A 13,441-nucleotide genomic window follows, 5' to 3' on the forward strand; every position below is an offset into this window, starting at 1 on the left:
ATACTCTGTAGTACTTTCTTCCTCCCCTCGCTGGCCCTGCAGGCTGGGAAATGCGGCTGCTTCCTATTTCCTCCTCGGCATGTACCACCCACCTCGGCCTTAGCAACTGAATTTCATTCAGTTGTATTAAGTTCTATGAACATTTAATGATAATGTATATATTTTACCCTGCATATTTATTTCATTATTCTTAAATCTTAAAAAAAAACTACATACATACTCTAGAATACCAGACGCGCTAGAATCAGGCCACCATCTAGTAATAATAATATTAACACATTCCTTCAATTACAAATGTGATGTTGTTCTCCTGATATAGCTAGGTCTCTTTACTCGTGTTCAGGGCAATTTAGCTTAGTTGTTTGTGGTCATAACCATGGATACTAACTGATTAACAGTCATTATATCATATGAGTGGATGTAACCATGGATTCCTAAACTGCAATGCCCTGCACATGAGGCTATATCAGGAAATACTACATTGCTAATTGGAGGTATTTGCTAATATTTATATTACTACTACATATTGGGATAGGATTTGGGAGATGGGAATACCCCTTTAAAGCTCTTGGACCATGTTTATTCCAAACTCCCTGTAGATTTACTGACCAAATGTGTCTGTTGATTGAAATCTTTCACAGATTTCCTCCTGCACACAGTTTGATGCTATGATGGTGTACCACAAAGCCAAGTCCCAATCTCAGAGCCTCTTGAAAGTGGAACCTGGTAAAAATGTGGCCATTATAATAAGGTTCTGTAAGGTCAATGCATTTAGTAAACTATTAAAGGTCCATAGTTTTGTCTTGACAGATCCTGTAGGAATAGACAGCAAAGAATAATAAGAAAGTGCATTAAATGAGGTTTTAGTTTCATTGTCCTTTATTAAAGAGGTTTTCGGTTCCAGACAGCCCATTGCCTCTAGCTGCTGATTGGTTTACCTGTGTTTTACTCATGCACACAGCTATAAGTGCCAAGTCTTGGTGTCTCTTATTGTCAACAGGGCCGATGTCATGTTGACAGAGATATAGCCAAGACCTAAGCTCCGTGGCTCTGGGTGGCTTGTGCTGTCAACTTGGGCACAGCCGCAGAGCTCAATTATTGACAATACAGCGCCGCAGACAATAACAGATAAACTGTCAGAGATGGATCCTGCAAAAGTGAGTGAAGCAAACAAATTGAGGGACAAGAGTTTTCCAAAAGTCAAAACCACCCACATTTTATGTTCATTTATTATGTGACATAAAAAAATGTTCAATAGTAATAATATCCTGTTTTCAAAAAATAATATCTCAATGTCAACCATTGTCATGGAATTCCAGTGGTACTACTGTAAGTAGCAGTGGTCTAACTAGAGTTTGATGAGCCCTTGTGCAAATTGTGGACCCCTTATGTTGGCCAGATGTGTATATATACTGTATATATACATTTAGCATTCTAAATCCTATAAACACATATAAGTTGTCCCCCATTATGTAGTAATGTCCCCCACCCTGTTCTAATGTCCCCCATCCTGGGCTCCTACCTCGTATATATGCCCCCATCATGGCATATATGTCCGCCCATCCTGATATATATGTCCCCCATCCCAGTATATATGTTCCCATTCTAGCCCACATCCCGGTGTATATATAACCCCCATCCTGGTCCTGATAGGGTATATATGTCCCCATCCTGGGCCCCTCCTGGTGTATACTGTCTCCATCCTAGTGTCTACTGTCTCCCTTCTTAGGCCCTCCTGGTATATATTATCCCCATCCTGATAATTACTGTTCCCTTCTTGGGACCCTTTTGGTGTATACTGTCCCACCTGCTGGGCCCCTCCTGGTATATACTGTCCCCCTCCTGGTATATACTGTCACCTCCCTGGTATCTACTGTCCCTCTTCTGGTAAATATGTCTCCTTTTTGTCTAATGCAAAAAAAAAAAATGTCCCCTGCTCCCACATCACGCGGCGTCCTCCTGTGTAGCCAGTGCACAGTGGCCGGCAGCTTTCATCAGTGTTGATACTATTGCAATGCATGACGTCATTGTTATGAACTGCCCTCAGGCACTGGGACACAGATGAAAGCTGCTAGCTTCTTTTTGGGTGAAGCTTGCATTGCAGTACAAGAACTCAATGGGTATCTGCACTGTGATGCATTTCAGCTGGATGTGCAGCCTTGGATGCACATCCAGCTGAAGCAGGAGCTGGGGTCAGCGGGCCCCCTGCACCACGGGCCCAGTCGTAGTTGCGATCCCTGTGAATGCGATCATTCCGCACCTGGTAAGTAGTGTCATTCCGTCACAGCTTTAGGAGGCACAATGATTCCTTTCCTTTCCTGCTTGTGTTTCATTTATTTGTATGAAGGGGACGGCTGCCTACCACAGTTATTAAGTTAAGCCAGTCCACTAATTTTCATTGCTTCCTTCACATTAGCTGTAATGGAGAAGCTAGTCCACTAGGCTAAGACAAACAACAAGAACATTCATGTATAGCACCTCCTGGAGGAGGCAGAATCCTTAAGCTTCCAGGATCATGTGTCTTTTGTAAAATTGGACCTTTTGTTAAGTTTCCAAAATCAGTTAATTTCTTTTATCATGTTTGCACACCTATACAAGTCCATTTTAATGTGTACATTCTCATTTCTACAAGTCTTTTTTAGTGGTAGTGTTGCATTTTCTTTTAACAAATATATGGTGAGTAAATGAGGCAGAAACAAAGTAAAAGAACTTGAAAAGGGCAAGCATCTCAGAATCTAGCCCGTACAAGCAGAAATCAATACCCTTCATGTATAAGTTTCTTGCAAATTCACACGTCCAGTTTTACACAGTGTCACTCAATAGTTTTTCCTAAGGCAAGAATTAAATAACTTTCAATTTAGCCTGTATCGATTTTTGGCTCTGTATATAGAACAAGTCTAAGACAGGGTCTATAAATGTTCCTGGCCTGAGTATTTGCAGACTGGTAGACTCCCACCTCTATAATGTGACATTTTATCACAATCCTTGCTTCTTCAGATTGCTCTCGTATGAAGTTGTACTCAAATAATAAGAACTGTCAGAGTTCGAAGATTCATCATCAAGTTTGGATTGATGCTATTACAGTGCTACGTAGTGTTTAGACTTCTCTGGCTAGAAAACATGTCGTGTGATCTCAAGGTTTTTGTTCAGGTTTGTTATACATAAATTGGTTAATATCTGCTCCATAATTAACCTGTCATTTGTAGATTTGAGTATTTGGTTGTTAATATGTTTCTCTGAGGACTTGTTAGTTATTTTGAGGGGAGAGCTTATTGGGATTGCTTGAGATCATATAAAGACTTGACCTACTTCAGTAAAGCGGGTAGACCTAAGCTGCAATAGTAGACGGAACCCTGAACAATCTTATAATATTTGTTATCTCAACCCTTTAATTTACATGATTATCATTGACAAGAATAACAAATGACTATGGTATATAAAGCCAACAGCACATAAGAAACAGCATACTTTTACTACAATGGATGCATAATGAATGAATGATACTATATAACAATCCACACATGAAAGAATGAAACAGAGTGTACAGAACAGAACAAAATGTTTCACTGCATGCATTTTTATCATGAAGACCACAAAAGCAACAATTTCATCCCTGCTGATGTAGTATTGGCGGAGAAGAACACTTGTTTGGCTAAAAGGATTATTCTTTTATATATACTTTTTCTCGCAGGGCTGTGTTGGCCGTTGAAAATACGCTAAACCTGTTAATAAATTGGCATGAACGTGTGGCAGTGAGATGTGACATCACAAAATGGTGAAATTGGATGACATCGAATGTGGCTCATATTGAAGGAATAGGGTTGTATTTTCAGAGTAAATGTTTTATACTTTTTGGTGAAGTTAAATAAGTACTTGAATTAGTCACTTTTTTACAATGCAGAGTAATTGTTCACTGACTTGGTCCCTGAGTTTATAAAATTATTTATGATTCAATAAGTTTTATTAGATTTTCAAATTTTGTAAATAAAACAGATAATAAAAACAAAATAAAAGACATTGTATAGCATTACATCATGCTATATCAAACACAGTTAATACAAACATATACAATAAAGAAATAAACAAAATATTAAAATTCATAAAAAATATGACAGTCAAATTAAGAATTTCCATAGTATAATATTTTCAAATAATATGTCAGGAGATGAATGTAGTCAAACAAGTTTCTTATCAAACTAATTGTACAAGTATCATGTTATATTACGTTTATAACAGAATTAGAACTAGGTTACATTTAAAATTTTATGTGTAGTTGTTAATAAAGTTAATCCATGGGTCCCATTTTTGATGAAATCTGTTCCAAGAGTTATTTATCAGTGCATGCTTTTCTTCGTAGAACCTATGAAGGGATATTTTTTCTATTACATCGTAAATATTTGGAATTTTCTCGGATTTTCAACGTGCCACCAGTTCAACTTTGGTAATTAGAAGGATATAAATTATGATGGCCCTGTATTGTATATTTATCGTATCCGAATCTATCGATAAGATGAGCTAATTATGGGGTTAGCCTTAATTTTGAATGTATTATGAGATTTATTATTTTAGACACTTTCTGCCAAAAGCTTCTGATTCTTGGGCAGCTCCAAACAATATGTAAAATGTTGCCTATTGTATCGCAACCTCTCCAGCATGTTGGATTTTTGGTTTGGGAATATTTTAGCTACTTTGTCCGTGTAAAATATCATGTGGTGTAAATCTTATAATAAGCTTCATGTACTGTAGTGCAGAATTTGGATAGGTATGTGTATCTAAGAGCTTTATCCCATTGGACTTGTGAGAATTCTTCTTTCAAGTCCTTTTCCCAACTACATATGTGTCTTTTTCTTGTGGTGAGTTCAGAATTGTAGGCATGATAGATATAACATTATTTAATAAAATATATTTTAGTAGTTGTTTTGGTTTCAAATTTGGTTGTTTTGTTGTAAAAAATACATATAAATTTCAGGTGTAAAGGGGAAATTGATTTTCTCATCAACTGGAGTGACGGCATATCACTAGGATTGTACCTCATAAATGGAAAAAGATGCCTTTATGGGCAGACTATATAGGAACCTCACTGACAGAATGGGGCATGCTGACTCTTAAAGAAGTATTTCCACTTCAAATATTATGAGCATTTCTTGAATATGTCAAAAATGTCTGACGGTTATTGGTCCTACCTCTGGGATGTTTAACTACATTGAGAATGGGCAGAAATGTGGTCAGGAAACATGATTTGATGACACTTATTAGTATAATGTAATAATAGAAAATAATATAATAGTATTACAGGTTCTCCTCTGGACTTTGTTATTGAAGCTGTCCTTGCAGACTGTATAGCTCTTCTATTTTTGAAATGATGTTATTTCTACTTATATGACTAGACCTGTCCATCATCTTCCACCAATTGAAAAACATTGCACTGCACTCTTTTCGATTGGATGAGGCAGATGAACAGATATGGTCACATGCTTCTCCATCAGCAGCCATTTTGAGAGCAGTAGTTCAATATAGTCTGTGAGGAGGGCTTCAATAACAAGTTCCAGAGGAGAATCTGTAATACTTACTAATATATTGTATAATATGTGCCAGAAATTCATGACTCCAACACATTTAGTACTATAATGATAAAGTGGTAAATCCTTTTTAATATCCATTTAATATTAAATAGAATCCGTCACCCGGTTTTTGCTACCTTATTTGTGAGCAGTATAAGTACACAGACAGAGACCCTGATTCAAATGATGTATCACTTAGCTTACTGGGTGCAGCAGTTGTGACACAATCAAAGTTGTTAGATATAGCTGGCTCAGAAAGCTAACCCCGCCCACACCACAGCTTTTTATGTACATTGTTTATTGACAGTGCGCTGCTTATCAGAGGTAGGGGGTGTAGTTGTACCAGGGCTCAAGAGCCTTGTAGTGCAGGCAAGAATAATCTCCTTGTGATAAAACAATCATTGTAAGTAAACAATAGAATACTGTCTGATAAGTGACACATCATTGAAATCAGTGTTTTAACCCCTACATCTTGTGGTCTTCAGATTACATAGCAAAAAACTGTTGAAAAATTTAATTAAAACAAAGAATTAGGTCTTATCTCCTGTAATGAATCCATTGGTAATATTCTTAGATTTTACACTTATACTATTCTCTGTTTCTTTGCAGGAGGCCCATCGAGATGGCAGTCAACTCATTGTGACTGCTGCTGTAAAAACACAAAAGGGGACAAGGAGGGTGAAAGCGGAACATCTTGCAATGAACTCTCTACATCAAGCTGTGACAGCCAATCAGAAGCCAGCTCTCCTCAAGAGACGGTCATCTGTGGTCCGGTGACCCGCCAGACCAACATACAGACTCTAGATCGACCACCTAAGAAGGGACCAGTGCAAATTCTGCAGCAGTCTGAAATCCGACGGAAAAGTGACCTTTTACGAACTTTAACCACTGGGTCTAGAGAATCTAACACTAGTAAAAAAAAAATTGTGAAAGAAAAGCTCTCTATTGAAGAAGAGTTAGAAAAGTGTATTCAAGATTTTATGAAGATAAAAATACCAGAAAGATTTCCCGAGAGGAAATATTCCTGGCAATCAGATCTGCTACGAAAGTATCATCTATAGAGAGGAGAGGGGGTGGGTTATTATAAATCACAAATCTACGGTACATGAGACCTATTGTTCATTTGATAGATTGCCATGTCCACTAAACTACTGCCTATATACATAAATCACCCAAACCCCACTGCTGCCGACTGGCCCTGGTCCACTATCCTCGACTAGACCCAACCAGCACCATTGGCGTTATCATTACTAGTTACAGGGTATTATTTTTCTTTTCTCCGTGGAAGCACAATGTATTATTTTTAATGATATGTAAAATGGTATCTGCAAATACTTACAGCACAAGTTAGAATTGGTGAACATGTTCTTGGGAGTTTGATTCTGTAATTATTTGTTGTTCTTCTTTCTTATTGTTGATTTTTTTTTCTAAGAAATTCTCTGTTTTTATTTCATTTTTCCTTTAAAAAATGTTAAAGGAAGAGTGTCACTTCAAAAATGCATGTTTCCTTACTGGAGAGTGGAGGTGGATGAGTGAAATAGAAAAGAAATATATCATGATGGTTTACATTTAGTGAATATATTACCGCATAAATTCTTGGTCTTGTTATATCCTTGTTACTCTGCACTTTCTTTCAAGTTGAACGGCTGCTTTTTGTGGTCATATAATCTGTGGCTGCTTCATTATCTCTATTTTTGTAGGATTCTGAGATGTGTGGATGGTGTTTTATCACAGAGAAATAAAAGCCCTTTTCCCTTATTTTAGTCTACAAACATCCGTCATCTAAGTGGACTCCAAGTAGGGAAACATTCCTGTTCAAATGGACACTTGGCCTTGTCAGCAAATAATTACTGACCAATATTTGCAAAAATACAGGGCTTTTGTGGTGAAAAATAATGTGTAAAAATCATAGATGTACAAGTGCATAATAAAGTCTTAAGTGCTCATTCACACAATAACTCTTGGTTTTTGCCATGTTTAAGATAAAATTTATAATCTAAGAAAAAGACTGATGACACATTCTACCTTTCTAATGTGAACAGGTGCAGACTGAGCGTGAAATATAGTAACAAAAAGGAGACAGTTGTACTCTACAGTGCTAAGATATGTGGAACAATGAATATAGGTATATAGACATGCATTACTGCTATGAAAAAACATGAAAAAATTGAGATACTTAGCACACAAAAATAGCCAGTTTTATGTGAGCCCAACAGCCAACGGCAAGGCGACCTAATTTTTGTTGGGTTCCTGACTACTCTACAGGGTGGGCCATTAGTATGGATACACCTGATAAAATGGCAGTGGTTGCTTATATCACCTTACCGTTTGTGGCATATTAGTACATAGGAGGGGCAAAACATTTGAGGCCAGGTGACGCCCATGGCGACCATCTGCAAAGCCGCCATTTTGAATTCAACTTTACTCTTTTTTTATCAGGGTGTATCCATAGTTATGGCCCACCTACAGTGTACTCATACTTATGGCCCACCCTGTAATGTCTCTCTTTGGGTTAAAAAATCCTCCAATTTATGGGCAGACATGAACCTTCAAATGGAGAATTGAAATCGCCTAAGGCTGAAGAGCGGGAGTTCACAATCAGAAGGCATGACCCTGTAATCTAAGAGAAAGACTAATGGCACATCCTACATTTCTAATGTGAACAGGTGCAAACTGAAAAGGAAACATAGTAACAAAAAGGAGACAGTTGCACTCTGTAGTGCTAAAATGTGAAACCATGAATATGGGAATATAAATATGCATTACTGCTAGGAAAAACATGTAAAAATTGAGATACGCAGCACACAAAAATGGCCAGTTTTATGTGAGCTCAACAGCCAGCGGCAAGGTGACCTCATTTTTGTTGGGTTTTTCACTACTGTAATGCCTCTATTTGGGGAAAAAAAAACCCTCCAATTTATGGGCAGACAGGAACCTGCTAATAAATAATTTATATTGCCTCAGGCTGAGAGCAGGAGTGCTCAATCAGGAGGCATAACCCTATAATCTAAGAAAAAGACTGACTGCACATCCTACATTTCTAATGTGAACAGGTGCAAACTGAAAAGGAAACAGAGTTACAAAAAGGAGACAGTTGCACTCTGTAGTGCTAAAATATGTGAAACAATGAATATGGGAATATATACATGCATTACTGGTATGAAAAACATGTAAAAATTGAGATACGTAGCACACAAAAATGGCCAGTTTTATGTGAGCCCAACAGCTAGAAGCAAGGCGACTTCTTTTTCTTCGGTTCCTGCTTGCTCTAATACCTCTCTTTGGGTTAAAAAAAACCCTACAATTTATGGGCCTACAGGAACCTACAAATGGAGAATTAAAATCGCCTGAGGCTGAAGAGCAGGAGTGCTCAATCAGAAGGCATGACCCTGTAATCTAAGAAAAAGACTGATCGAACATTAGAAAATATGGACAAGTGTCAAAGTGAAGGAATTTTAGAATGCCTTTTACCACTTATAGTACAGATACCACATCATTTTACCTTTTTTATGCATTTTTTATCATATGTTCATTTTTCTCTGATTTGCACGTGTATCATTGAACACATATAAGCACATAATTCCTGATTCCGAGATATAGTCTTTCACTGCTTTAGATGAAAGTTCACACGACAGTGTGAACAATTGCTCCTTTTTCAACCAGCAAACACGTACGATTTTTCATTAATATGCCATTAGCATGTGTTAATCATATATCCATTTTTCACATCTGTATGATCATTTCTATTTATCATCAATTAGAAAACTGTATATGGTCTTATAACTTTTTTATGTTAAGAATCACAATTGATCCATAAAAAAACGATGCCAAATGGATGGTGTGGAGACACGGGGCTCAGTGGGTGCTCTCGTCCACTAAAACCCGCCGCCTTTAGAAAGACAGCGTGGTTCAGGGCTCATCCCAATTGAACGCCGGCCTCCTTAACCGTGGGCGTAACACTACTCAGACAACACAGGGTGAGGGAATCACAATAATTAGACTTTATTGGATCCCCAAACAATTAACGGCACATAACACATAACCAGCAAAACACACAAATGTAACAGGCAACAGAGTCTCACCCTTCCGCTGGCTCACCAGGGATTTAGAATGTCTATGCCTCACAGGTTCCAGGGCTACTCACTCCAGTCCAGCAGCACCCCGCTTTTGGTGGGCACCCACCGTGACTAGAATAACGCCAGATTTAGGAAGCTGTGTGAGGTCTGCAAAGTCTGTAACAGGTGACTGAACTGTCCCAACCTGAGTTTCCTCCTTAGGTAGTCCTGGTATGATGTTACAATCCTGGCAGCCGGAGTCGAAATCCCTAGGCTGTGGATATGGTCTCCAACCGGAACCGGAGCCCCTAGATTGAAGCCATAAGATATCCTGATCCTCTAGTCAGCTCCAAAGAGCTTAGACTGGATCCATCAGCATCCATCAACCTTCATCAACCCTGGTGGCTTAAAGAAGTTCCTTTTATAGCCATAACCTTCCCTTAGGATACACTGCGTCCTCATCGATTGGTTGGACAAGATTGCTTCTCCCATTGGATGAATTTCAAGCTGCATGGATAATGTTCATTTAAATGATGTGCATAGAAAGACTCAGTATATCTACATGGAGTCGGCAAGTCACCGACTAGACAATGGCTACTAAGGTAATCACATTATCAATTCACAACTACAATACAATGATTACTGGAAAAGTCTGGAGAACAATACGTCTAGCTTTCAGTGGCCAACACAATTACATTGAGTCAACAAGAGTATTGTAAAAACAATGAGGGACTTCTCCCCCATCTATAGACAATCTATCATGCTGTCTGGCTGGATTTTAAGAAACTCTAAAGCTGGTGTCACACTAAACGACAGCGACAACGACGTCGCTGTTACGTCACCATTTTCGGTGACGTAACAGCGACCTTGTAAGTCGCTGTTATGATCGCTGCTTAGCTGTCAAACACAGCAGAAGCAGCGATCATAAGGTCGCTGTGCTACATGTTCAGAGAGCAGGGAGCCGCGCTTAGCGCTGGCTCCTTGCTCTCCTGCAGCACACATCGGGTTAATTAACCCGATGTGTGCTGCAGCTACATGTCACAGTGCAGAGAGCAGGGAGCCGCGCGCACTGCTTAGCGCTGGCTTCCTGCTCTCCTTGCTACAGTACACATCGGGTTAATTACCCGATGCATACTGCAGCCACATGTCACAGTGCAGGAGCCGGCACTGGCAGCAAGAGCGGAGGCTGGTAACCAGCGTAAACATCGGGTAACCAGGGAAAGGTCTTCCCTTGGTTACCCGATGTTTACGCTGGTTACAGCTTACCGCAGCTGCCAGTGCCGGCTCCTGATCGCTTCATTTCGTCGCTCTCTCGCTGTCACACACAGCGATGTGTGTGTCACAGCGGGAGAGTGACGACCAAAAAATGAAGCTGGACATTCAGCAACGACCGGCGACCTCACAGCAGGGGCCAGGTCGTTGCTGGATGTCACACACAGCGACAGCGACGGGACGTCGCTGCAACGTCACAGAAAATGGTGACGTAGCAGCGACGTCGTTGTCGTCGTCGTTATGTGTGACACCAGCTTTACCCATGAGAGTCCATGTCGTCACAGATGGTGTCCATAGAAATGCACCACTTCTGTTTAAAGGGTGGGTCTGACCCAACAGTAGTATCATAATTGTCCTTTTATTTGATTTTTTGCAAGCAGACCATTGGTCAGTGTTTATGTAGCACCTTTGAAGCCATCAGGAACTACAAGGTACTGCATCCTGTGAAAAATGCAGGGCCTACCCCCAGGAACCTGGAAGACCAGTGCCGGTAACAACAAAACACATTATAATTTCAGTTTTTCCTTTCCCCAAGGACTGGTGACAGACTAGACTTGGACCCAGTGGATGGCCACCCAGGGGTGGAGCCGATCCAGTCTACTAGATGACAACCAGGTAGGAGGGGACAGACAGTCAGTGAGAGAGTCAGAGTGAGTAAGTCAGAGAGAAGAGCTAGACGTCAGCACTGACAGGAGAGTGTGACGGTGACCTGAGAGCCCAGGCAGGTGGTTGCTGGTGGAGTACGTTCGAGTACTCCCGGAACTATAGCACCAACGGGGTACAGAATCCTAGGTCAGGCAGACCTGATAAAATTTGCACAGTGAGGGGACCATCCAGGACCTCACTGACCGTAAAGTTCGGGACACAGTAGCAACGGGAGAACAGGGGAACAGGACCAGATAATCCGACCCCACAGAGTTTAAGCTACCTGTCATACGGACTGAGAGACTACCAGGAGGGGACCCCCAGACGCTCAAAGTCACGGGGACCCACCAACCAGAGAAAGGTGCAGGGGAATGAAGTCAACAGGTCACCACATCGGCACTGGGACTAAGGGAACCAGCGATCAAGACCAGTCTTCCTCGGGTTACTAGCTACCACCCTACTGTGAGTAAAGGATCCAGTTAAACTGCAATCCCTTGTGTGGCCTACCTTCTTTCTGCGCCTAACAACATCATCTATCCCCTAGGGCTTGGCCCTACTTGCGGAGTGCCCAACATCCACATTCTGCCATCAATACGAGCTCCAGTAGTGAGAACTGTGCACTGGTGGCTCCACTAAATAGCCGCAACCCGCAAGTGGCGTCACGACAAAAACTTTTATTTCAAATCCCCTGTAAATATAACCCCTTTTAAAAACGACCTCAGGGTCACGGAACCGGGCAACAGCCACCCAGTGACATCTCCCCAGCAATACATCGCTCGGGACCGAGTACCCCATAGCCCTGGGGCGACACAGCTTTTCCTGGCGTCACGAACAGGATTGGACTAGACCCGTTAAAACCGGGTGACATGTGCCTTATGGACTGTTTTTGTCACTTGTGCAACTGTTGCCATTTTGTGTGAAAAACTAACTGTGCTATCGCTGTGGTGAAAAGGGCGCAAACAGAAACCCCGCCCCCTGGGAGTGTAAAACATGTAAATGGAAACTGGAAGCAGGGAGACCGGAAACCCAGTGGCAGAATGCTCCCAGGCTCACCAGGAGAATGTCGACACCAAATGACCAGGAGAACAAACCAGGCCACACCAGGGCCTTGACAGCAGAGAGGTTAAAGGCGGTGGTCCAGCGGCTGTGCTGGATGATGCGGGCACCGCAGCTATGGCAGATTGCAGAGTGGCAAACGGAGATGTTGAAAGAGGTGGCAGCCATATAGGCCCACAAGCACCGGGCGAATCGACAGAAATAGCACAAGGACCCTCCCAGACCACTGCAACCTGAAAGTTGGCGCCCTTCGTTGACCGCACCGCACCGCCTTACCCAGCTGAGGAGGACCAGGCTGTGCCACCTTTCCCGGCCAGACCAGGCTGCATCACCTTCTCTGGTTGAGAAGGACCCGGGTGCATCGCCTTTCCCGGCCAGACCAGACCAGGCCGCATCACCTTCTCCGGTTGAGAAGGACCATGATGCATCGCCTTCCCCGCCCGAGACCGACCAGGCCACACCTTCCCCGGGAGCCGTGGAGGAGGATGCCAACCCCGCCGATGATTGGCAGGTAGTGAGCTGTCCGGTTGCAGACATAGAAATTTCTGAACCGGGCAATAAGGGAGCAGCGATTGCCACCTGGGAGTGGGCCTGTGTTGAGGAGGACACCCGTGGGGCATGCCAGGCAATAATTACCCAGCTGGCCCAGGAGCAGGAGCAGTGGAAAGCCTGGTGGGCACCGGCGGAGGCCAGAGATCTCCAGGAGAAGTAGCGCCTGCGGCGTGCCTTCTGCGGAGCACGGGGACTGTTATAACGAGGAGTGGTGGAGCAGTTTGGTCTAATAAAGGTATGGGGGTTCATTACGGAGCCCGGCCTGAAAGAGGGAGTCTTCATCTCTCGCTGGGATGTGAG

At 41.9% G+C, this 13,441-nt stretch overlaps 1 protein-coding gene across 1 annotated transcript in view; it reads left to right on the forward strand.

Annotated features, from left to right (window-relative positions):
• Positions 1-7,519, forward strand: part of KCTD16 (potassium channel tetramerization domain containing 16) — a 465,610-nt gene extending 458,091 nt beyond the window's left edge. The window contains exon 3 of the mRNA XM_075344595.1: positions 6,171-7,519. Within this exon, the coding sequence (XP_075200710.1) occupies positions 6,171-6,622 (452 nt within the window). The 3' untranslated portion in view covers positions 6,623-7,519. The remainder of the gene's footprint in view (positions 1-6,170) is intronic.
• The last annotated feature ends 5,922 nt before the right edge of the window (positions 7,520-13,441 follow it).

Source organism: Anomaloglossus baeobatrachus, chromosome 4, assembly GCF_048569485.1.
Source record: "Anomaloglossus baeobatrachus isolate aAnoBae1 chromosome 4, aAnoBae1.hap1, whole genome shotgun sequence".
Lineage (NCBI taxonomy): Eukaryota > Metazoa > Chordata > Amphibia > Anura > Aromobatidae > Anomaloglossus > Anomaloglossus baeobatrachus.